The 27,168-nt window shown below is 40.6% G+C and overlaps 1 protein-coding gene across 2 annotated transcripts in view; it reads right to left on the bottom strand.

Annotated features, from left to right (window-relative positions):
* Positions 1–27,168, bottom strand: part of PCSK5 (proprotein convertase subtilisin/kexin type 5) — a 357,644-nt gene that overhangs the window by 289,444 nt on the left and 41,032 nt on the right. For both annotated transcript variants that reach the window (XM_020787785.3, XM_020787784.3), the window contains exon 2: positions 25,769–25,873. In XM_020787785.3, coding sequence (XP_020643444.3) covers positions 25,769–25,873 — 105 coding nt within the window. The remainder of the gene's footprint in view (positions 1–25,768; positions 25,874–27,168) is intronic.

Below are 27,168 nucleotides of genomic sequence, written 5' to 3'. Positions count from 1 at the left end.
CATCACCTTGCTGACAAAGCTCCGCATAGTCAAAGCTATGGTTTTTCCAGTAGCGATGTATGGAACTGATAAAGAAGACTGGAGCATAAAGAAGACTGACTGCCCAAGAATTGCCACTGACTGCCCAAGAATTGCCACTTTTGAATTGTGGTGATGGAGGAGGCTCTTGAGAGTCCCCTGGACTGCAAAGAGAACAAACGTATCCATTCTAAAGGAAATCAACTCTGAGTGCTCACTGGAAGGATAGATTCTGAAGCTGAGGCTCCAATACTTTGGACATCTCATGAGAAGAGAAAACTCCCTGGAAAAGACCCTTATGTTGGGAAAGTGTGAAGGCAAGAGGAGAAGAGGGCGACAGAGGATGCGATCTTTGGACAGTGTCACCGAAGCTACCAACATGAATTTGACCCAACTCTGGGAGGCAGTGGAAGACTGGAGGGCCTGGCGTGCTCTGGTCCATGGGGGTCACAAAGAGTCGGACACGACTTAACGACTAAACAACAACAAGCTACATACTATACATTCTTTGGTAAGATTATGGGTGGAAACACTACTCTTATTTTCAGAATCTATCACCGTTCAATCCGAGCAGAATAGAGATGGGGACAAATATAAGAATGAATGACTAGTTTCAGCGAATATAACTGATTAGCCATATATTCATTGATCCATATTTGTCAAATTTTAATTTCTGATTAATACAACTTGATGAATATTTTCCTGGTTTTATTTGTCAATTCGTCAATAATTGTCTATATTCTTTACCCTTTTGGGTGCCTCTCTATGCCATCTCTGAGTTTGTTGGTGCCAATCAGAAGCTCTGGTCCATCAGGAGATCCTGGATTGACATGTTAGGCAGCTGAAAGGGCTGTGGGGTGTAACCAGTGGTGGGATTCAAATAAATTAACAACAGGTTCTATGTCCTAATGACCTTTTTAACTATACCAAAAGATATACCGAAAGGTAGTCTAAAAATTCATGCATTAAATACTGCAATAAGAACAGGAAAAGAAGTACAGAAAACTAGATTATGTTTAAAGGAATATTTATAATATTAAATACCTGACAAAGAGTTATTGAAGATATTTCCATATTGCTGTTTGATTGGCGTCCTCACTTGCAATTTTCTTTGCTTTTATCCGAGCATCATCAGCTGTGTGATTTACCCTTAACCATCTTTGCACTATAGGAGTAGGATTCCATTCCTTTAGCGGTAGGCCGATTAGACTGATAAACATTATGTTTGATATATTGGAAACAGGCGACTTCTTGTCTCAGAACATAAAATGTTCATCTTTGAAAAACCCCTTTCTGCTTCTGCTGAATTTACAGCAATTGTTCTGACACTATTTTTAGCTCTTTGAACACTTTCAGAAATTGAATAGTTCTGGTAGTTTTTTAAAACATTTCCCACAAAATCTCAATACTCATTAATATCAATCCTTGCTGATGTATACCCGTTTTCATCGCCAGTTTTTGCCATGGTGCCATCAGGGGTCCAGAGCCCATGCAGCAAAATCAGGGCTGGCTGGACCCTACCTTGAAGTGAAGCAACTACTATACAGTTCTATCCGAAAGGTGGGGAGGTGCAGGCAGAAAAACTATGGAGTGCCCAGTTGGCTGAGGGGGCAATATGTAGCCTGCATAACTAAGTTGTAAACCGCCAAGTCGGAATAGTCTTTTAGTTACCCTAATAAGGTTTTCAAGGTAAGTGAGGTATTTGAGGAGTGGGGTTTTTTTTTTTACCTGTCCCAGTCCCTCCAGTGAATGTCCATGGCCTTTTCAGGATTTGAACCCAGTTCTCCAGAGTTCTAGTCCATCACTCTGTCCACTACCTCACACTAGGAATCCCTGAAAGGCCATGGGATGATATATAAGCAGCACACTTTGATTCCAGGACCAAAAGGCGAGTCCCTTCCGGTCCCTTCGGGCCATCTTCACTCAGCGCATTTCCTGATCAAGCAGCCAATTAAGGGGACACCGTCCAGCCAACATGAAGGCTTGGCTGGATCACTTTTTGCCCTTACCCCACTGAGTTATGCCTGGGTTAAGCACGTATTTGGATATTACCCATGTCAATCAAGGGAACATCACAACATGGTAAGAAAAACTGTGAGTGATCACAAGAGCAAGACAAGTGAGATTTTTCCCCCTCGGCAAATGGGGCACTCCTGTTGTCTTTCTGCCTGCCTGCACCTCCCCATCTTTTTGACTGAATTGTGTCTTTCTTGCTTCCCTTCCCTTCAGAGGAATAGCAGTTGCAAGCAGGCAGGTGGAAAGAAGAGGAAAAGCAGGCGCAAAAGAGCAAGGGAAAGAAAGGATGGGAAGAATGAAGAGGCAAAGACTTGACAGGGAGAACACAAGCTACAGAAAGGAAGGAAGGAAGGAAGGAAGGAAGGAAGGAAGGAAGGAAGGAAGGAAGGAAGGAAGGAAGGAAGGAAGGAAGGAAGGAAGGAAGGAAGGAAGGAAGGAAGGAAGGAAGGAAGGAAGGAAGGAAGGAAGGATGGAAGGATGGAAGGAAGGAAGACGACAGAGTAAGAAAGGAAAAGAGCCAGCAAGGGGAAAGTGTGGACTGGTGTGGGCAGGACAGGCGGCCGCTGCAGCCGCAGAACATCACAAGGGATGGGAGCGGCTGCCCTCCTCCAAGCCCTTGCGGGCCGGAGAGGATTTGTATCGATTTGGTTGCCTTCCCAGCGTCTCTCCTCCAAATCATGTTTGGGGATGCTCTCCCTCACCTCCCTGGCTCATGCCCGGTTCCTCTCCCCAGGCGCGCCCCCGCCCACCAGCAGGTGCGCCCAGTGGTGGGATTCAGCAGGCCAGCAAATGGTTCTGCAGAACAGATAGTACATTAGGTATTGGTTCTGTAGAACCAGTGTGAACCAGCTGAATTCCACCACTGGGTGTAACTTTTACAGAGGCTTTATAAGCTTTTCCCCTACAGCCATTCCCCACTTCTGTTCTGATTCTCGCCAGAGTGAGAACAGTTGCTGCTGGCTGGTGCTTGTGTGCTACTTGTTTGCTAGCTGTAGCTGTGCTTTTTTCACTTCTGTGGCAGCAAAGCAGACACTTTGTTGTTGTTGATTTTATTTCATTTATTTCATTAGCAGAAGTTCACTGGGAATTTGGGGAGGGATTTCTTTAGCAGATTTCAGTTAGCTTAGGCTACTTCTTTTTTGGAGGCTTGTGTTCACAGTGGGTGGGTGGGAATGTTGTGTGCGACTGTGTGGGCCAAATACCTCAGTGCCCGATGGGGACATAGCCTAGTTTGCTGCCATGTGCCTCAGTGCCTGATGGGGCCAAAAAGTCTGCTTCGCTGCCAGTTGCCTCAGTGCCCGATGGAGCCAAAGTCTACTTTGCTTTCAATTGCCTCAGTGCCCGATGGGGGCTAAAGTCTACTTTGCTTCCAATTGCCTCAGTGCCCGATGGGGCCAAAAAGTCTACTTTGCTTCCAATTGCCTCAGTGCCCGATGGGGCCAAAAAGTCTACTTTGCTTCCAATTGCCTCAGTGCCCGATGGGGCCAAAGTCTACTTCGCTACCATGTGGCTCAGTGCCTGATGGGGCCAAACTCTACCTCAATGACAAATACCTCATTGCCTCCTGGGGGCAAACTCTACGTCACTGCCAAATGTGATGTTGCTGAAGACAAACTCTACCCCAATGCCTCATGCCACTGTGTGCCTGCCAAGACAAATCAAACTCCGTGAATGCCAGCTGCTTCTGTGCTGTGTAGTAAACTATCCTGGGAGGACCCAATTTGTGGGTGAATAACTCAGATATCTGAAATCCAATCTTCACCAAACTTCGCGGGCATGTTGGGGAAAGACATAGGAAGCTTCGGTGTGATTTAGGATTCTCTAAGTACCTGCAGGAAACTTTACTGGACTTGTCCTCCTTGTGACTATATAACTCTGGGGCCCATTACCCAATGTTCACCAAACTTTCTGAACGTGTAGAAAATCATCTTAGGAAGCTTCCCTCTAGCTGCTTGGAGGCCAGTTTTATAGCATTTTAAAGTGAAAACGGATTGACGGATTTATTCATTGGTTAATCGATGAATATTTATAAATTCATATTCGTTGATTTGTTAACCTTGATGAATCACGAATCACAATGAATCACCATTTTTTAATTTGTCCCCATCTCTAGAGTAGAATTATCAATGGTTCTCTCTTCAGAATTTATATTCATCTGTAAACCTGTTAAATGGAACTACAGGACAGGATAATTTAGGAACATGATCTTGACACCAGTATTGATCAATAGATATCTGGACACAAGCTCCAGTGAAATATGTCCTAGTCATAGTGCAAAACCAAAGTGTACAACTCACATATAGCTAGTATTTAACTCCTGTTGTACTGTGTAGGTAACTGTTCGCAAAGCTTGCTGAAGGAATTGTGGAGAAATACGTTTGTATGTTCACATGTGATAGTTGTGCAAATGGATTGTACAGTGTTGTCTTTGACACCTTTGAAGTCTTTGATGACATGTAGAAAAGCCATAGGGTGAGGATAAAGAAATTTAGGCTAGGATATATTTTAGTTATAATAAAAATGTTCCATCTGTATCTCCAAAAGCAGTGAGACTTTGCTTTTGCCTGCTTACCCTCACCCACCCTCCTCTCTGCAAATAAGATGACATTGTGTCACTCATGGAGGCCCCTTGTGGTATTCTCATGGGTCTGCTGGGGTTCCTCCCCAGTGATTAAAAACTGATGGGAATAATTAACAGCACTCTCATAAGAATATCACTGGAAAATCATGGTGTGTAGCAAAATATCACTATTCCTTTTTTATATATACATGAGGAGTATACATTGATGTTTAATATGATTCTCTTCCCCCCCCCCCATTTTATTCCAAAATCAGCCCCTATAAGGTATGTTTCACCAAGATGTACTGAGTGGTCCAAAGATCCCAAGTTAGCTTCATTAAACAGAGTGCTGAACTTGAGTTCCCTGTTCCAAGTCCTGCACTCTGTTACATCATACTGGGATCTCAGATCAGTGGTTACTGTATATACAGATGCCAACGTTTAAACATAACAGTAGAAAATTGACACAATAATTAATTTGTAGATGTACTCATTTTGGAATGAAAAGAGGTGGGAGGGATCAGGGAAGCCATATATGTGCATATAGAAAATCCCTCACTCAATGGGGTGGAGGCTTTAGATACAATCTGTCTCCTATTCATCCTGCTGCCCTTTCATCTGTCCCAAGAAAGATCAGGACCACACCCACCAGAAAGATTACTGTTAACAACTGTTAATAACCCATGATAATGGGTGGAGACTAGAGATGGGGGTATTCATATGTGAATACGAATATCCCAGCACAGCTGGACTTAACAAAGGGCTGGCCCCTGTGGCCAGCCTGTCCACTCACATGTCCGGCAGTGGCAGCAATCTCACTCTTCCTTCCAATCACTCCTGGACCTCCGCTCAATTCCTGCTTGGCTAGCGACTCAGCAGCCATGCAGGGAGATTCATCCTCCCTCCCACTGCCTGGAGTGGCCAGGTGAGCAGGAAGAGAGTGGCACTCTGGGAGCGATTGGAAGGATGAGTGAGGCTGCTGCCACCACCAGGCACATGAGTGGATTAAGTCCAGCTGCATGGCAATATTCATATACGAATACGAATATCCCCATTTCTAGTAAGACCAGGGGAAGTGAAACCAACGTTGAGGTTATATCAGGGGTCTCCTACCAACTCTCCTCAGACTGAAGAAGCTACTTCGATGAGTAGTGAAAAGTTTCAACTTAAAAAGAAAGAAGTCCAGTTGCCACGACTCAACTTCCAGATAACTTCACCTGGATGTCTGAGAATCTTCACAGAAATAATTAAGGTGCTTAATTTGAATATGTGAACATCAACATCAATTTGTATAATATGCAAGTGTACATATTATACAAATCCACCTACCTGACGCTATAATAGGCAATTTAGGATGCCTGGATTTGGAATACAGCAACCTTAATCTATGATCATCCTGAACTGTTTGTAATGAGGAATTCTATGTACAGTACAGCATTGGTCCCTAACCTTTTTGGGACCGCAGACCAGCTGAGCTGCTGAGGAAGGCCGGGCACCTCTCGGCCGCATGCACAAAGCGGTGGGGGAGTGTGTGTGTGAGTGCCAGCGTGAGCGCTCCCTCACCCCTTCATGCATGCGCAGGAATGCCTGCATACCCGCCTGCACACCCGCCCACCCCTTTGTGCAGGCCCTCGGGCACTTGGGCACATGTGTAAAGGGGTGGGAAAAGGATCATGCCAGCATGCACATGCAAAGCAGCTGTGGGAAGGGGAGTATGTGCAGGGGGGGAGGTCTGTCTCTATGGCCCGGTCTGGTTCAGGCCATGGACCGGCACTGGGCTGACAAACTCTGATGTACAGTACATGAAAGGAGACTTCTAAGAACCTTTCTCATATTTCACTTCTGATATCTTTGGTAAACACCATCATAAACAAACATGGGAAGTAATTCAAAATTTTCTGCAATCATAATTAGAGATGGAGGTATTCATATTCCAATACAAATATCCCTGCACAGCTGGACTTAACAAGGGTCTAGCCCCTGGGGCCAGCCCGTCCACTCATGCGTCCAGCAGTACTCTGCTTCCAGTCACTCCTGCAGCACCATTCTCTTCCCACTTGGCTGGCCACTTAGCACCTATGCAGGGAGAGTTGTCCTCCCTCTCCCTGCCTAGAGTGGATAGCTGAATGGGAAGAGAACAATGTTCTGGGAGCAACTGGAATGATGACTGGGGCCGCTGCCTCCAGCAGACATGTGCGTGGACAGTCTGGCCCAGGGGCCAGACTCTTCTGCGGGGGTGTTCATATTCAAATACCCCCATCTCTAGTCATAATCTTAAGATCTCACAATGTTTTCCTATGCCATCAAGCTATTACTCTGTGATAGACAGGGCAGCTACTGCAGGTAGCTATCATTGTTTGTTGTACTAATATGCAAGATGAACCTTTCAGGATAATTTGAAAATGGTCTGAAATGTTATATTTTGAAATTAAACAACCCAGACAAGGCAGAATATGACCACTGCCTGAAGCAGGAGACCACAGGCTGCATTGGCCCTTTTCCACCAGTGCTGTAGCAACTCGCCAGTACCTCAACAACTCTCAGCTGCTATAATTATGGCATATGGTTTTTGTTGCTGCATAATTATTTCAGCTCACTGACAAAGTCTCTCCATATCTTTCCTACTCTGGGTTATTGTGGATAAAGGGACCAAGGAGGCTAGCAAGCCCACCTCACCTACAATTTGTTGTTCCAAGAAGAAAGGTCCCACTCAGATTGAGACACTGGTAGTGGGGTTCTTTAAAAGCTAACCCAACTGGTATCTGGCTCTGAGGAGTCATTATCTTTTAACATTTTTCTGCCCATTCACTTGTGCTGCCACCTGTGCATATCATAACAGCAACAGCGATTAGCTTATAAAAATGACAAAAGGGCATTAGAGTAAGGAGAGAGATGATATAGGTCAAGCGCATGGAAGACTGTTGCCAATATCATTTCATTAAAAACAGGAGCCTCAAGACAGGTTTTAAAAAGGAAGTCTATGTATATGGCAGTGCTAAGCAACAGTGCAAAGCATTTTCATTGACTTCCAAAGTACTTATTGAAGCAAGGGTCAATGACTAGCTCACAATCAAAGCAGCTGGTATTATTATGCCATCACTCCACAGCATATGCATGATTTATTTAAAGCAGTAAAGCTATAGATGTTAGGGCAAGCTAAAGGGAAGAAAAGAGTACAAAGAAAATAGAAAATATTTTGAAAGTACTGCTTCTGTCTGTATAAATGTACACTCTGTAATGGGATAAGGTACAGAAACCTGACCTGTAGCAGAAAGCTTCCTGCTGAGCACATTGGCAAATACTCAACACATGTTCTTTCAAGTCTCTGCATCGTAGGAAATGAAGTACTGTTTGTAGCCAGCAAGAGAATTCCTATCAAAACTTAACAAATAATCCACAAAGAAACTTATTTCGCTATAAGGGATATTGTTAGATTAGGACCAAATACCATTCTAGATACTCTATTACAACTGCTGGTTAGCTGGTCGACTTCAGAATATATTTTAACACTTGTAAATAGAGATGGGGACAAAACCAAAATGGCACTTCATCTTGGTTTGTGAGTCGTCAAACTTGACGACCCATGACTCATGAATTGCCCCCCAGTAACCTGAGCAAACCAACCCCCCATTTTTAAAATGGGGTGGGATTCCCTTCGGGCAGGCTTTAGCAAGCCACCGGAAGGGAAAACCCCTCTCTGCTTATGCTGCCGAAGGACAGCTGATCCGCGGTGGCATAAGCAGATAGAGATAGATGAAGGGACGAATATAAAAGTGTTGTATTCATTGCTTCATATTCATCAGGGTCTCTGGAACAAAAGATTTATGAAGCAGTGAATATCTGACAAAGCAGGGATATTAGTTGAATATCCCAATTCATTTTTATATTCATCCCCATGTCTACTTGTAAACAATTTGTTTATCTAAATGTTAATTTAACTACAACATAGAAGAATAAAATTATAAAATGTGGGACATTACAATAATCCTGTCTGTATTTAATCTAACCATAGAAAAAAGACAAGAGTGTTAGTGAACGCAAGAGAAGAGTTCTATGTAAGTAATTATATAGAAGTAAGTAATTGCAAAAAGCCTCAAAAGTACCCTTTCCACATACCCTTCATAAGCACAGTTACAACTGCAATTTGCTGGAAAGTATTGCAAATGAATCAAATGATGTCCTATTAAAATAAGCATTTGCAGACTTCAAATAGAATGGGAAAGGAATGGTTGTCAGCCTACTGCAAATGAATTTGCACTCAACTCACAATCCATGCTCTGTACAATCCATGCTCCCTTACAGTAAGACAATATAGTAGATAGACTTCAAGCTATCTGTGACCTCAGAAATCAGAGAACCACATTTTTTTCTGTACAAGAAGGAAAATTGACCTTAATTTGCACTTTATGTATGGAAAAATCTTTCAAGGTTTCTGAACTATGGAACTACTGCCTGTGACGTTCACCTCTATGAAGCACCTACTTTTTGTGCCCTCACAAAGGTCCCAGTCTTTGTTTCCCTCATTGCCACCAGTGGATTACCTCTATCCACAATATAAAAGACGTTTGTACAAACACTTGTCTGGTAAATGCAAACAAAGCTTATTTATTAAAGTGAAGCCAATTTATTAATCACAGAGGTCCTTCAAATGTACATACTATCCTCTTGCTATATAATTTCTACCTTCTCTATCTTAACCAGTCTCTAACTCAATCTCTATCTTTTCAGCCTCTGACTAACTCACTGACACTCTCTCCTGACTGACTGTTGACTGACTCACTCATCCTCTCAGGCTCCGCCTTTTAACCTCTCTCTCTCAGCTCCGCCTCTCCACAACATTAGCATACAACGTGAAAAAAGCATGATTTATACATAAAAAGGGTGAATGCTACGCTGCCTTTACCTCGTTACGTTTACCATAAGCAAAATATTTATTTATTTATTTATTTATTTATTTATTTATTTATTTATTTATTTATTTATTTATTTATTTATTTATTTATTTATTTATATTCCACCCATCTGGCAGCCATGGTCACTCTGGGTTGTATACAACAAGTAATAAATAGATAAGCATTAAGCAGCATTCCAAAGGTAGACAGATACCCAGGACAGTGCAGGAAAAAGAGAAATGGTTTGGTCCAATACCCCCAGCTGAGCTTGCCTTTTTTTTTTGTCTACAAAGCATACTGCAGCTCTAATGAAACACTTTGCACTGTCAAAAATGAGAAAAGGTTGAAGGAAGGGTGATATTTGAAATGTGTGATATTCTCATCTTCCTTGGTTCCTATACCTAGGATCATTTCCTTTGATTAAATATGTTGAAATGACTGATTACATACATAGGTTTAATGCCTGAACTATGAACCTGTGTGATGATAAACATTACAACTCATTTCACTGCTAACAAACTAGCCCAAGAAATATGATACTTTACGACCAAGTCTTCAAACTTCAAAACAAGTTCCACACAGTCATATAATACTCCAGTCACCAATACTGGACTAGAAGGACCAAGGGTTTGACTCATAAGGCAGTTTCCTATAGAATGGCAATAAAAGACATTCATCCTTACATTCCTCAGCAACAGAGTGCAAATGAGCCAAAAGTTTGGTGTGTGGCAATTACGACACAACATCAGACAAAGTTGAGAAGATTCTTAAAGATTCTAAATGTTCGCTCTAAGCTCTTTCATCTGCTGGCTGTTCTGAATTTAATCACTGACAAGAAGGAGGTTTCTCTCCCTCTCTTTCTTTGCTCCAATGTACCTGAGAGCCTTCGCATGAACATCAGTTGTCCTGGTTCTCATGCTCCAATGCTCATTTCTAGTGTCAGGGAGGTGTGTGTGCATATGTCCCTGACTGCTCAGTTTCTACCAGCTGGGAAATGTCTTCTTTTTATTCAGACAGGCCTTTGCTAACTGACGTTGCTTGCTGTTGATGGGGTAGTATAATACTGTTAGGTTAAGAACTTGCATATAGCTGACTGGCCAGAATCCTACTGGTGTTCATGAAATGTGTGTGTATCTTGCCATGGCTAATTTAAGCTAATTTATGGGGTTAAAGAGTACACCCCAGTTGTATGCCTGATCATACACTCAGTAGCTCAGGAATACTGGAGCAAAGAAAGAGATGTGTCCTGGCACCTCATCAATTAGCTGTAATTAGCCATGGAAACACCAGTAGTATTCTGACCAATGAGTATATGCATGTTCAGAGAATCATAGAATAATTGAGTTTGAAGAGGTCTATAAGACCAGTGGTTCTTAACGTGGGCAATAATGCCCCCCAGGGGGCGATTTCATTTTTCAGGGGGGCGGTAGAATGAAAAGGGGCGGTGTGGGGGTGAAAGAACAGAAGGGGGGCGGTAGGGGGGCACTGGAGCAAGCCAAACCTGTGAAGGTGACTGCAGCTGGAGTGCTGGCAGTAGATCTGGTGCTGCTGCTGCCGCCAGAGGATCCAGCTCTTTCTACTTGCCACGTCCCGCATTTTTCCTTTAGGGGAGCACTGAGTGTGGATCGGGTGGAAGGAAAGGGTCTCTTGGGTCCTCATCCTTGCCCCGTGAAGCGCTGCTTCACACCCGGGTGGGGAAGGAGACTAGGTAGGTAGGTAGGTAGGTAGGTAGGTAGGTAGGTAGGTAGGTAGGTAGGTAGGTAGGTAGGTAGGTAGGTAGGTAGGTAGGATATAATCACCTCAGGGAGGGGGGCGATGATAACTTCCTCAATGGCTCAAGGGGGCGTTTCTTTCAAAAAGGTTAAGAACCGCTGTATAAGACCACAAATTCCAACCCCCTGTTCAATGCAGGAATCCAAATCAAAGCAGATCTGACAGATGGCTGTCCAATTTTCTCTTTAATGCCTCCAGCACTGGAGCACTCAGCACCTCCTGAGGTAATTGGTTCCCTTGTCATATTGTTCTAACTGTTAAGTCTTAACTGTTTGAGAAGTATGTTAGCATGTTCTGATGCTAACATTAGTGAACGGCAAGTACAGTACAGTTAGTGGAAAGGGTACTTCTAACTATTTCCTTTTCTCATGCTAAAGATATAACCAAATTATATTGGTCAGAATCTTATCATGGATTTACAACAGTGTAAATGTAGTTGTGTAATTTTTCATGGTAAACTGCCTTTAAGTAACAAGTTACTATTTACATTCCTAATGATGTGCCATGTTGTGCTACTGGCACACAGCTAGGAATATGAGCAGCAACTTGTTAATAAGAGACAATTTGGCACCATGATTTAAACAATTATATTTACTCTGGTGTAAACCCACAATAAGATTCTGGATATTAGGACTGGAATTTAAGAGATTAAAATACTCATTTTGTAGTTTGACTGGAACTATTAAAAGTTATTCTACAGTTATGGTACTGGTCTCACTAAATGGAACATGGTAGAAAGAAATGGTAGACGAGGATTACTATATGCTTTAAGTGCTAACTTGCACTGTGCCTCGTGCTGCTACCTCACCCTCTATTGCAAATGTTGAAGCAACAACAAGGGTAGATTCTGTTTTGTACTACAGGCAATGGATGCACACACATTCAGATGTGTTTGTTTTTAAGGATGCTTAACTATTAACTCTTTTACTTATGACATATGAAAAATAGGAAGAGCTCCATTTTCGTTACAGCAGCAACTACTAATTATTTTTACAGTAACTTTTAAATCTGGTTTTAAGATTCATATAGGTGCTAAAAGCAGAAACTAAAATTTACTATGCCTTATTCTGCATTTATAAACAAGGCTTAAAATATAGACTACCTCCTTTAATGTAATATAGATCATCAGTTAATTTCTATGGATGCGGTTGAGAGACAGAATACTAAAGGATGTAACCAACATATTCAGAAAAGGCTATGTTTAAAGTAAATGAAAACTAGGTCAGACACTATTTTTCCTTACATGTTTTTTAAAATACAAACAGAAGGAAGCAATTTTTGGCAGAAGGTACAATTCTCCATCCACAATGGCAGCATGGTCAGACATAAATTGGATGATAGAACACGCAGACATACTTCAGGAACTATGACACTGGACAACATGGGTTCTACTGTCTGTCCAAACACTCATTGCTCTATATAGTAACTCAAAATCAAAACTAGCTTTTTCTTCACAATATGAAAGCTATGATGGCAAAAAGATCCAGAAGCATTTCTGTGGAAGGTGTGTTTCTTCACAGACTACAAATGAGCATGTTTTCTTATCAAGCATTCTCTTCATTGAGATTCTACTGACACCCCAAACAAGTTATTCAAGTTCTGCTGCTTTTTTCCACTAAATCACTCCTGATATATTATGAGCATTTCCTACCAATAAAACTATGTGAATTAAATCTTACACCCTTCATTTTCACTTCTTTGTACCAGGTGTTGCATTTTGTCACAGTGAAAATCAGGGCTGGGGTGCTTATTTTCATCACAAGCTGGAAGGTTACAAAGAGCTACTCATTATTTTTCAAAATTTAATGTGGACCCTCTCACTGTTATGTATCTGTTCATTCTACCCTCACCTCTCAATGCTAAAATCTTATTTCTTTGTTCCTTTTGCAAACTGCATCTCTTTTGAATATTAGCCTCAAATATTTTCAATAGAACATTGGCAGTTTCCATTGATCCTGTTACCTCACTACAGAGTAAGAGAACTGCAAACTGCTTAAGAGCTATTATAACTCCACAGTAGTATGGGGACATGGAAAAGAAATAGTGTCCACTTTTATTTACAAGCCATGGGGGGAAATGCTGATTACTTGATTTCCTTGACATGAGCACCAGTTGTACTTCATTTTCTATTGAACTCTTGACTCTGATTCTGGTAAGGTTACTGCTACCAAAACATGAACTTTAGGACTTTTCACCTTCTGAAACATGTTGCAAGTAGCTTCAGACAGAGGAGGCACAGGGGATAATCCCCAGGACCAAAGTTAATGGAGAAGGATTTAAAGGTATTTTTTTTTAAAAAAAATATTGTTTTCTGAACAGAAGCTTCATTTCCACACCTTTAAAACTACTGACATACAGTTTCTGCAATGCAGACCACAAAATTTGGGGTCGTATTTGACAAATTATTCTGCTGGGTGCTACTTCTGCCTGAGAAGTGTAAGTGTATGTGTATATGTGTGTGTGTGAGAGAGAGATGGAATATACAGAATAGTTGGTGAAACTGGAAATCTGCTTGGAATAAGGGGGGTTGCTATGAATATCACACACCCAGAATAGGGTGGGTTAAGCAGTAATCGGGAAACCAAGGCCTTGCTGCTTAGATTACCCAAAAAGTGTCCATGAAATGAAAAAATGACAGGAAACATGTATCCATGTTAATGAAGTCTGTTCTCAAGGTATGGGGAGTACATTAAATGAGACATGAAGCACAAATACTTCCTAGGCCTATGATAGGTAATACCTATGGACTTGAAGAAATCACCTCCATTTTGCTTTCATCATACCCATAACCTTTCCTGGAGATCCAAAAAAAAATTGTAAGTGCATAATGATTGCATCTTTTCATAAACAAAGCATCCCTAGATGTAGTTTAGCATTAGTTGTGCTGACCCCTTGACAGTTATCAATATTTTTGCTGCCTTTTTACAAAATAAAGATTTTAACAAAGATTGGCATTTGGTGCAATGCCACAAGCAGGTCAGATATGGTGAAGAAGGAGCAGATGGACAAAACTTGAAGAAATTGATTAAGTGGTGAGCAAGCCACTTTCTGCTCAGTAGTAGCTTTCCCATCTGTCCCTCTATGATGCCTGGTATTTTTCGCTCCATAAGACGCACCTTTCCATAAGACGCACCAAATTTTTAGGAGAAGAAAACAGGAAAATATAATCTGTTTTCTTCGCTCCATAAGACGCACAGACTTCCCACCCCCCTGTTTTGTGGGGGGAAAGTGTGTCTTATGGTGGAAAAAATATGGTATATTTAAATGTATTGTACCATGTTTCCTTGAAAATAAGACAGGGTCTTATATTAATTTTTGCTCCAAAATTGGGACTTATTTTCAGGGGGTGTTTTAATTTTTTTTATGTACAACAATCTTCATTTACTCAAATACAGTCATGTCATCTTCTTCTGGTTGCTTCACAATGCTGCACAATGGTGGAGAGCGAGGCTTCACTTAACTGGGGCTTGTTTTTGGGGTAGGGCTTATATTACAAGCATCCTGAAAAATCATACTAGGGCTTATTTTCAGGTTAGGTCTTATTTTTGGGGAAACACGGTATATACTGTGATGGCAAGTGTTTTGTTTGAAATGCACTGGTTGGTAAGTATGTAACGAGAGGGGTTAAGTGAAGAGAATAGTAGGTTGGTAAGAATGGTTTTGATTGGGTGGGAAAGAAACCAGTTAAGGAGTGTGAGACAAGGGAGAAGAGGGAGAGATAAGTTTATGTTTTGTATTATATCAGTCTGAAAGAGAGTTTGAGGGGAGAGAGGTGATAGAGAGAATGAAGAATGGTGCAGAATGAATTTAAAGCCTAGGCATAAGCAGCATCCTTTTGACATTCTGATTTTAATAAAATCTTATTAATTTGATTTGTTGGAAGAATCTTGCAAAACCTCACCTTTTTTGCACCTCTCTCCACCATAGATGCTCAGCAAGGGCATTCTGGAAGTAAGGGTGGAATAACTATTCTTTTCATTGGCTATCTCTCACTATATTTCTCTCCTATTGCCCCTTCTAAATAGTTAAATTTAACACTTCCTGTCCATTCTGCTTAGTCCTTTTCTAACCATTTTTCCTGACAGTGGGCAAAACCCCTTCTCTCAGAGCCATGCTCGGGCCTTGAGACGTGGTCTTTTGAAATATCCTCCAGAAACAAGGCTACAGTATCATGTAGCATAATTCTGAGAGAGATTCCCTCACCACACTTAGAAAATGCATTAGAACTGCAAAGATTCCAGGCTTTTTGGGGGGGGGGGAAGACGGAATGGATCAGAAGTCCATGAATGACCTCATATTTGGGAACTCCAATTCCATACCACCTTTATGTCCATTGGGAAGAAAAGCTTTGGTGGCTGGGGGTGATTTTGTTCAGTCCAAACAGGTGTTGCCACTGCCAGGGCATCAGAACAAAAGAGTCAGGGGATAGCTGCTGCTACCACCATCATTCCCCAGCATCCATTGCCTGATGGATCACTGACTCAATTGTTGTAGGGTTGAATCTGTATGTGTTGATTTTGCATGCACACAGATCACAGTATTACAAAAAATGAACATTGTTTGAGCTAGTGATGTGCTATTTATGAGGAATTTGTATTTAAATAGAAAGGGAACTTGGCCAGATTTTCTGGAAACACTCAGCACAAAGAATTTACTCGGTTGACAAATCCCTGCCAGGATTCTCCTCTCTGCACATTTGCTGAGAACCAAGAATGGAACCTTCTATTTCTTTCATGTTATAATATTTTAAAATGTTTACAAACATTCTTTTGATTAGAGGTGGTCAGGGAAGATCAGTAACAGAACATGAACAAATAATGCAGATTAAGTGACGTAAATGAAAAATCAGCTTAGCACTGACAAAAATCTCACATAACCTAGATATGTGGAAGGACAGCACTTACAAAAGTAACTTTTGGACTCACAGAGTCACTCAGTCAGCATGGTGAGTAATCCTTCTGTGCTCTGGTGGGAAGAGAGATACATTTTATGTGTTGGTGAGGATAGGAGGAAAGAAAAAGACAGATAATATATAATTCCTTTCTGACCTCCTGAAGAGAGTAAAATCCAAAGAACAGGAAGGATGACTTGCTGATGACAAGAAGATTCTATATATGATGGAGAGGGGCTGGAATTCAATATATGCTTATCATTGTATCTAGAGTCCATGCAAAAAGGAAAAACACAGATGACACAATATGCACAGGATCGGGCTGAAAGTGTGAGTGGCATGAGATGAGAACCTTATTGATTCTACAGTGTAATTCTCCAAATTCAGAATGGACTTTTGGGTAAACATGCAGAGAACCAGGCTGCATACAGTCCACTAAAGCAGTGGTTCTTAACCTTTGTTACTCGGATGCTTTTGAACTGCAACTCCCAGAAACCCCAGTCAGGACAGCTGGTGGTGAAGGCTTCTGGAAGCTGCAGTCCAAAACTCCTGAGTAACCCAAGGTTAAGAACCAGTGCACTAAAGTTTAAATGTAATCCTAACTGAAAGATGGACATAACTGAAAGATGCACAGGTGGTAATGGTATTAGTTTTAGGCATAATGCACACTGTTGCTCTACAAGCTAATTACAGAGATCTGCCAACAGAATTATTCTGCCAGCAGAAGAGCAAATACAAGTTCAAAAAAGGACTGGATGAAAAAGGAGCCATATTATGTTGGAAAGATCATCCGGTCTAGGAACATTGCCAGGAGAACAGTAGTTCTAAGTACTTTCCCATATCCCTAGACTGTGAGGGATTCAGTACAGTTTCTGCTGCCCTAATGTCATCTTAATTGGCCTCACACCTCTATACTGTAAGAGTTACAGCTGCACTCTTAGGCTGCAATCCTGCAGCTCCCAAATGAAGTAGCCCCAGAGTTCTTGCTTTCTCTGCCACAATATTTTCTGAAAGAGTCTGGTGAGACCAAGATAGTGAAAAACAAATCCTGTTATCTCTCGTCTTCTACCCACCACCATCCCTTTTTGCAAATTATCCAGGAGTTACTTGAAATAAGGGTAGAGAAGCTGCAGTCTACATGCTGCATGTCACAAGTAACTCCATTCCATCATCTTCATGTCCCCAACACCCCTAAATTCTTGACTCAGAAATCACTCTTGTCCACGCTTAGGATCATAAGGGTAATTTTGCAACACGTGCCCTTTCAGACCTGGGAACATTTTTCCTAGTTATGTCTGCTTTTGAAAACTGCAGCATAGAATTAGACCCAAAGGGTCAAATATGTTGCAAAAGTGTTGCCGGTCACTCCCAGTCAGGCCTTTTAAGGCCGTATTTTAAATGTATCTATAGGAGAAGGAAATATCAGAATATGGGAGGGAAGAAGAGGAAAACAAAACTGTAAATAGGAGAAAGAAAGAGTCCAAGAAGCCACAAGGCATCTTTGGGAACAGGAAAAACTGAAGATTATGAGCTGAGATGGCTAAGGGACTTAATAATAATTTAAAAAACCCCAGAAAACTAAAGTGCTTATTTGAAAGTCATATATTTGTTGGGGGCACCATGTGATTCTCTGCTCACTCCCTTCACAACACATTCTGGAACATGGGGTCATACAGTCCAAAACCTCTACCAATTGGTATAATTTGCTGCCTGCAGCTGTAAGATGGAAGATGAGGAGTTCACTGGAGTGAATAGTGATGTGTTTGTTTGTTTGTTTGTATTTTTAATATGCAGTGCTTAATGTATACACTACAAAGCAAGTACTGACATCATAAAACAATTTAGAAGCACATTAGTTAAATATATTTAATTTGTGTTATGGAATACCGTATTTTGTAAACGTCTGTGGTTGTATTTTTTAAAAATAAAATAAAGCGTTCTGTCCTAAATCCTGTTTATATAATCCACTTAACATCAGCCATGTTTATTTGAGTGCTATCACTCATAAAAGCCACATCTAACCTCGAGAATTAATCTGATATTATTTTAATTTTAATTCTTTTTATAAAATCTTTTGTTATGTCAGCATAAAGGTTCCAAATAAGGTAACAGCTAGGAGGAATACTCTTTTGATTAGAAGGGTCAAAACCAATAGGTGTGTATGCTAAATGCATGTGTAATATGGTACTTAGGATGTTGCACTGGGACTTAACTGTTGGAGTTTTATTTACAACCTCACATGCTGTCTGTAATTTGAGTGACTGGGATGGACTTTTCTGGATTGGGGTGATTGTCCTTCTATCCAACACTAACCAACCATTCCTTCTAGCTTTTAAATTCAGAGAGAACTCTGCCTCTCTTCTGAGAATTCTCTCCCTAGCTTTATTTGTTGCTGTTGATCTGTTTTGGTTGGTTTTAGTATGTGTGCAGTAAAGAAAGCAGTATACTTTGTACTTCTACTGTGTACTAAAAAGACAATTTCAACAGAAATTCAAAACTCTACAACTTTAACAGACCTGGCTTCATGTCCCAACCTTGCCATGAAACTGACAGACCTTGAGCCAGTCACCCTTTTTTTAGCCTGACAATTTAAGACTATTGTTATGAGGAAGAGAACTATGTGTGCTGCCTTGAGCTCATTCCAGGAAAAGTGAGATATAAATGTAGCAAATAGTATAATAGGTAATAACATTATCCCCGTGTTGGTTTGAATGTGCAAAACATTAACTCCAGAGTAATCTCTCCAGAGTAATCTTGTTCAATTTCAGTATAAACATCCTGAGACACTAAACAGTTTAAAAATTAGCTTTGCTCTAGCTCATATTAGCTTGTAATGTAAAATCTTTGTAACATTACTTGATTCCAAAGTTCTGTTTTCAAACTAGACTATAACATTAACCATTTGCTGATGCTGCAGCAGCCCAGGCAAATAATGTCACTTACTTGCATCTTTGGGACTTAGCATGAACTTGGAGTATGGAGTACAGGGAGGAGAGGCATTTCCCCAAATGATTATGCAAGTTCCAAATGATCTGAGAAGAAGGATTTATTTTTCCACATGGAAGTGCTAGTTTCAGAGTGGGAAGTACATGAACACTCATAGTTGGTTATCAGATAAGTAAGGTTGCTTACAGTCAATATTTGCTAGTTAGTTCAAGTTAGTTGATGGATTTGAGATCCTTAGATGGCTTTTTTGTTTGTTTTTTGCTTAATTGTTTCCTTGATTTCTTAGTCCACAATTGTTAGCTCTCTTTCTTTTAACTTTATGGCCAAAAGCTTATTGTATATGTTACACCCATGGAAGGGTTATGATGTCAACAGTAAAGGGAGATTTTCAGTAATGGCTCACACCCCTTTTTGTCCCAAATTGTAAGTAATCCTTTTGCTGTCTGGGAGCCACAAGATGTAAGGAGGAAGTTCTTATTTACAGAAAATCTCTGCTGCTACTAATGTTATCAACAGGGAGATATCTTCAGTAATTGAGTATCTTCTCCTCCTGTCCGATGGCCTCCACAGCTTCTATACAATGAAACTGATTGCTCATGAGTTGGCCAAGCTGCACAACAAAATAATGAAGTCTTATAGGCTCGTGCTCATAAGGAGTTGGCATAGGTGAGTAAAGGAGCTAACCATGGAAGGGAGTAATATGGTTGAAATCTCAGAAGTCTTTCATTAAGGTCTTCATGTTATATAGTTTGAATACCATGTCATAGACACATTATTTATCATTGTAAAAGAACATATTCCATACATTTTTTTAAAAAAAATCCATTAAAAAAGGCTTTGGAAAAAACCTGAAAAAAACTCCCCACCACCATGTTTCCATTCCCCCCCCCCAAGCCCTTCCCATGTCCAGAAAAATACCTTTCCAATTTAGGGTAACATGGTGGTATCACACCAAAGAAATACAGCACAGGATGCATCACCTCCTTGGCTGACATGTGGGAATGGTGCAGCTTCTGTTGCCCTTTGTGTAGCAAAGAATTCTGATCCTTGAGAACAGCAGCCAGTTCTGATGAGGAAGAGGAGGGAGCAGCACCATGGTATGAAAGGAGACTTCTCCAATTGTTTGCCTCTTGGACTTTCCCAAAGAGAGGAAAGCTTGCTGAGAGTTCTCTGAGTTAGTTGACTTAGTTTAGTGGCTGAAAGCTGGTGAGGCATGGGCTTGTGATGCTTCCTCCTCCAAGGCAGATCAAAGACAAACTAAATCTTCATGATCCTCCCTCCTCTTATGGAGAGGAGACTGGTGGTGAGGTAGAGACTTCAGAGGAGGTATTTGAGGGACAGAGTTCTGCTTGTTCTCGGTATTTTTCAGGTTTTGCTTAGGCTTTGTTTCTTTTTCTTTTCTTTTTCTTTTTTTTTCTTTTTTTTGCTGGATTGTCTGAATCAGTTGACTTTTTCCTCTTTTTCTGAGTGAATGACAAAATTGAGTCGGGGGACAATGCTGTTTTTGATGTCAAGCGTGTGTCTTTGGTGCTGAATATTGGATTCAGTGTCTATAGCCTGCAAAGATCTGTCAGATGGCTTGGCAGGTAGAGACTCACAATGAGTTGCCTTCATAAGGACCTGTTTTGATGGGACTTTGCAGATCAAAACTGGTGCTACAGAAGCAGCTTGGTCACCAATCATATTGACCACTTTTAGCAACTTTTCCCAAATGTAGGATTTTAGACATGATTGTCTGGTTTTCAAGGCTACTTCGATAATGTTTCTACAGACTGGCAATTTTCAGTTTGGTGCCCCTCACCAAGGCAACAGAGGCAATTAGACTGTCCAATTGTGAGAGGGATCTGGTTTGAAGAGACTGCTTGAATTAGGCCTGCGGAAGCCATAAAAAGGTGGGAAAGCTCAGAGTGACGAATGACAAATAATGAGAACATTTTTTTAGGACAGACAAAACTCAGAAAAGGAATGGATCAATGAATAAAGGTAAGGAAACTGAAGAAAACAACTGTTTACAAACATGAAGAAAAATCAGGGCTTTGAGAATGCTACCTCGGTGATGACTAAATGGGAATTGAAGATTAGTTGCAAGATGGGGAGAATGCTCAGTCCAGAGAGTGTGGGCTAAGAAATCATTTTAAGGTTCTAGAATGTTTCAAAGATCTCTGCATAGACACAGAGGAAACCCAATTATGTTGTTCACAGAGACTACAAAGAAGAGATTGTTTTTAAAGATGTAGTTATGTGCATATGAGTATCTGCCATGTAGAGAAAAAGAGATAATGATATATCTGTTCACACACACACACACACACACACACACAGAGAGAGAGAGAGAGAGAGAGAGAGAACCAACCCTTCAGTTCAAACTGTCAGACAGGATTTCAATTTAGATATTACATTGTGCCCTGTTAAAATAGCCCTCTTCTCTGTCACATTCCTAAACAGTGTGCTCTACAACATTGGCTTCCAAAATATTGCCTTGCTCTCCATTCTGCACTAAGAGATCTTATGGCAGCTGTCCTTACATGATTAGCTTGTCATTCTCCACACCCAATTATAATCCCAAACTCCTGTATCTCCATTTCCTTCTTTCTGGATCAATCTGAAACACATCATCCTCTCAGCCAAAAGAGCTACTAGCTCTCCTTCTTTTCCTGGCAACATAAGCTGAGTGAAATCTTCCAACATCCCTTAAAAACTACAGCTGGCAATTTTTCTTTTCTTTTATTTTTTATTTGTCCTTCTCCTGTTGAACATTCCAAATATGCACTAGAGAATTCTGTTTCTTTGTGATAGTCTCAGTGTGAAAATTGTCTGACTAAACTATACAATTGTTATTTTAGTATTTTTTTCATATTGTTCTACATATACTCTAAAAATACGATAGAAATGTCATATACAGTATATTGTAGTTTGGAGTATAGCTGAAAACACATAATACTATGTTTTATGTTAAAATGGTTGGTTTCTGTCACTCACAATATTTTACTTCTAATAGAACTGTAAGTTGTCTCCATCATAAGCATGGGACTTATTTTTCCTTTATTTGCTCCTCCATTTCCTGTCTAGGACTCTTCTGGCCATCCAAATACAGATGTGTCCAATTGCTAGTGTACATCATGAACACCTGCTATTTGTTTTGCTCCAAACAATGTGTGTGAAAAAGCTAGAATTAAAAACAGAAGCAGTGCTTGACCAAAGGAAGCTGATGAGTGCATCCTTTATTTAGTCAATCTATCTCATATTTGAACTTCCTCTTTTCGCACTGCCTTCAGCTCTCCCCAGTACTGTATTAATGTATTTTTAAGCCAGTATTGTTCATTTATGATGTGCCCAAAGTATGACAGCCTCAATTTCACAATTTCTGATTCCTGAGAAAGTTCAGGCTTGGTTTGAACTAGGACCCACTTGTTTGTCTTTCCGGGGGTCTGCAGCAACCATAAAGATCTCCTCCAGCACTATATTTTAAATGCCGTGTTACTGGAAAAAGGAGCAATCAAGCCCATCCACAAAGCAGATCAAACTGTGGGAAAAAGCCCCAGCTGATTGCACCCTTATGAACATATGAAGGTGCATCATGTATAGTTACCTCGGAGTACATCCTAGGATAAGTAATTTCCTAGATCAGTGGTTCCTAACATTGGGTAGCCCAAGTGTTCTTGGACTGCACCTCCCAGAGATGTTGGCCAGCACAGCTGGTGATGAAGGCTGCAGTCCAAGAACACCTGGGCCACCCAAAGTTAGGAACAATTACCCAAGGTTTGAAACAACTAGATCACAGGTAGATGAAATACAACAGATATGATACATGCCACTCTGGAGGAGGACACTTGGTATCACTCAAGAGATCCAGCCTTGAGCTATTGATAACCCTACCCCCAAACATAGTAATTTCAAAGAACATAAGGCACACTTCTTGTATTGACAGTACTATGGTGGTCATGTTTTAAGATACATTTTTTTCTAAACCAGAAACAATGAAAAAACACTACACCAGCTCAACTAGTCCCCAGAAGGAGCATGGGCTTCCCTACCCCACCTCCTTGGCTAATCGCCAACTCAGATAAGGAAACAGGACAGGCAACCCCGTGCTCCTGCTGGGAAGTGGTCAAATAGCTGAAGAGGAGTAAAAGAGCGTGCACTAGCTGGCAAGTGGGTCACTGACTAGGAGGTGGGGGAAGGGAACATGTGGCACGTGTAGTGCCCTGTGCACAAATTGGCATGAACCTCAAAACTGAGATTCGTGTCCATTTCTAATATTGACAATAATACTTGCTTTCTCTTCAGTACTATTGATATGAGTGTGAAATTATTTGAACACTTGGTTAAAATGCTGTTAAGTACTTTGTTATGCTGATCCTGCTGAAACAATGAATAGAACCACACATTATGATCAGCTATAGTGCGGCTTGCTGAAATGTGTTTTGTTGTGATGTGTCACTCCACTTTTGCCAATATGCCCTGGATTCTTAACCAGTCACAAACCACAATATGGTTTGCTGTCAGCTTATAAACTCTGGCTGGCTTAAACCATGGCTTGTTACACAAGAACCAACAACTAAAGCTTGTCCATGAGTTACTTCCCCAACTGCTTACTCTGAAAAAGGAACTATTAAAAAAGAACAGGAAAGAAATACTCGAAAACCAAAGCAAAATAGGAAAAGACAAGCTCCTATTTGTTTGGTTATTTATAGTTTAAGCAACAAACCATAATTAACAAACCATGGTTTATTGTAACATACAAACATGCCTTATTGTAGACTCATATTACATAATCCAAAACAATGATCAGCAGTGTCATTAAATATTCAGATTTCATCAGGTTTGCATGTTATTATTGTTATTAGAACAGTAACTTTCTTGCCGTGTAAACTCTGGACACCTTAATTTGCTTTCAGGACAATAGCTATCAACACTGCAACTTGCAAGAACATGATACCTGCCTATTTTCTGTAGCTTAGGTTTCTGAGTCTGATAAGAGGATAAAGTGAACATGCAGATACCATTACTTTTTCCACAACATGTTGCATTCCAGGGCGTCTGACTAATCTCAAAGTGACAGTGCACTCTCACAGTCTAATGAGCAGTTTAAGAAAAAAAATATGAATGCCATCTTATTTAATGTGTTTCACATCCTAATCTATTTGTTACAGTAATTAGGCACTGAATTATTCTGAAGTTATAGATGAATCTTTTTCTGGCCCAGCAATCTACAATGAGATTGTCAGTACTGTATAATAGAACCTTATAATGGGCTTAGCTGCAGTGGGGGATTTTGGATATCTCATTTAAACAAATGGACATGCAGTTATGAATCTGAAGGATGAACTTTTTAAAGCGCCTGCAGACAATGAGGACAATTACAAAGAACGGTGAGCTATAAATGCAGAGACAAACATGACTTGTATTTTGCTGTAAGGCTTCAATTTCCCAATGAACTGATTCATTTCTATCAGCAACAGAGATTAGCATGAACCACCAGCTCAACAGTTTGTGACAGTATGGCTGATGACCCAACAGATGTTCTGCAGTTTGGCGCCTCACCCCCTCTGGCAGGCACCCACTCAGAGGCAGCGCCTGGAGGAGGTGGGCCACGGCAGCTGGAGTGCTACAGTACCTTTGAGTGGACACCTGTTGGAGGGAGTGGGGCACCTGTGGAACACCTGTCAAGCCGTCTGCCAAACTTCATGAACCATCGGTTTCTGCCGATCTCTAATCAGCAACACTGCAAGTAAAATCAGATCAGCCAAAGAATTTGTTCTAATAACAAAGAAATAAAGATTGACCTTTTTGGACTACATCTCCCAGAATCCCATTATCAGCAATCATTGTCTACTTAATAGTCAATGGTCCACACCCACTTTCTCCACTATGCTCCATCTACTCCATACAACCCATTCAGGGTAACAGCAAGGCAATTCAATAATATGGGGGAAATCCCAAGTGTTTCTGACATAACAGACACAATTATGTTCATATATAGCATCACCTTTAAACTCCCACCCCACCCCAATATTGTGTCTATTGGAAAGAACAACTGGAAATTAAACAGGCATGGCTTCTCCTTCTGCATACTTTGAAAAAGTTCCATGTTGTATCCCTGCCTATTGTGAGAGTGACATAAAAGTCTCTGGTCTGAAAGGGGAAAAAAAGGTAGTAGAGACATTGCAGTCTCAAATATGCTATTTATTCTTCTGGAAAAGGATTACTCTCAGGTAAACAAGTGGTTTGACAACTATGTAATTTAGATGGATGCAAGTTACAAAGCAACTTTACCCAGCATGCACAACTACCTTGCACTTATTTGAGCTTATACAGCAGTACCACCTACTGTCACAAGATACATTTCTTTACTTACCACCTACACAGTGAAAGACAACAAGCTGTTACATTAGTTTAGGGTTGTTTAAATTAGTGAAGAGTGACATGCTGATCCTGAGATACAGGTACTGTTCCTATAAACTATGTTGGATGTGATATTCTTAGGACAGCACACACAATATTGTCTTCATTTTAGCCTAATGTGAAGTACAGTAGATGCTTGGTGAACAAATGATATGTCAGCTTTTGTAACCTTAGATGCCATCCAGGTAAGCATCTCCTGGCATAATGTTTCAAATTAAAAATGCAGATGCTTGCATCTTATACTACTGGCCAGCTGTATTATCTTACCTTTGGTTCCATTGAAATGAAGCTGTGAGTACCTCTACTTGAGAGAACTGACCTTTTAATTGTTTTACTATGGTAGAAGTGGTAGTAATCCTTCAGTGCTCCAATCTGGATAGAGAAAAAAAGGTGGAGAGGGAGACAAGAGAAAGATTTAATTTATGAAAAGCAGTTTGTCTGGTTTTCATTTTTAAAAAGGTCTATAAATTATACAGTTTCCTGCTTTGCTGAAATGTTACTTGAACCTTGTGCTCGTCTTTCAAAAGGATGACATATGATATGAAATAGACAGACTGCCCTTGGGGCAGTAATTGCATAACCAAAGTTTATAACTGAGTTGCTTATTCTGTCTATATCTACCTTTTTAATTTTTAATTTATATGCAACGTTTTAAGTAATTCTGTACCAATCTATAGCCAAACTATCTTCACAGGTGGGGAAAAAATTAATCAAATAGCCGTATGGATATTTAGAACCATTCCATCTAGTGAACTTAAGGAAATTTACTGTAAAAAGTGCTGTTCAGTTTTTTTTATTTAATTAGTTCATATCTACACAAAAAACATGTCAAGCAATAATAAAAAGTAATAAACGCCTATTGAAATTTTGGACTTTAAAACCAGAATCAGTTATGTGAAATGCTTATATACATTTTATGAAAAATTAAGAAATGGACTGACAATTTTCCTGTTAAAAATTAAACATTGCTTCCTGATTTTTAGTCATATCTCTGAAATCTTCTAATGTCCATAAGCAAAAAATAATGAATGATTATGAAAAGCAATTGAATTTGAAAAGATAGAAGGATTTGGACACAGTGGTTCGTCAGTTCATTATAGCTCAAGCAGCTGTTCTAAATTGCTTGTTCTTCACAGATATCCATTTTTTTATATTACAGACATTATATAGACTTCTAGCCTAGACATGGGAGCTTCGTATCTGCCTCCTGGGTGAGACGAATATGAAGCCCGCCAGCACAGATGTCCCAGAGGTTCTTCTCTCCCCCCCCCCAGAACCAGCCTGCTCCACTTACTAGGCTTCTCAGCTCATACGTGCCCAGTGGCAGCAACATTGTGCCAATCACAGACATAGTCCCACTGGAGCTTCCCCACTTCTCCTCTCAGCTGACTGCTCAGCAGGTGTGTGGTGAGACTTGTCTTTCCACCTTCTCACCGGAGTGGTCAGCTTGAGGGGAGACACGGGGCAGTGTTGGCTTGACTGCCTTCGCAACTGGCTTCAAATTCCTCTTCCTGGGAGACAAATACAAAGCTCTCAGGTCTGTTCTAAACCCTACTTTTCCTACTGCCTGGAGCGTGTTAACAAAAGAATTATGAAACGGAGTGAAGGGAAACAGGAGTTCATAGGCAGCATGTACCTGTTTCTTGGATTGTGGATTAAATCCAATA

This window comes from Pogona vitticeps, chromosome 2 (genome assembly GCF_051106095.1).
Source record: "Pogona vitticeps strain Pit_001003342236 chromosome 2, PviZW2.1, whole genome shotgun sequence".
Lineage (NCBI taxonomy): Eukaryota > Metazoa > Chordata > Lepidosauria > Squamata > Agamidae > Pogona > Pogona vitticeps.
Note: the sequence above shows the minus strand (reverse complement) of the source record. Positions and strands in the feature narration are given on the sequence as shown.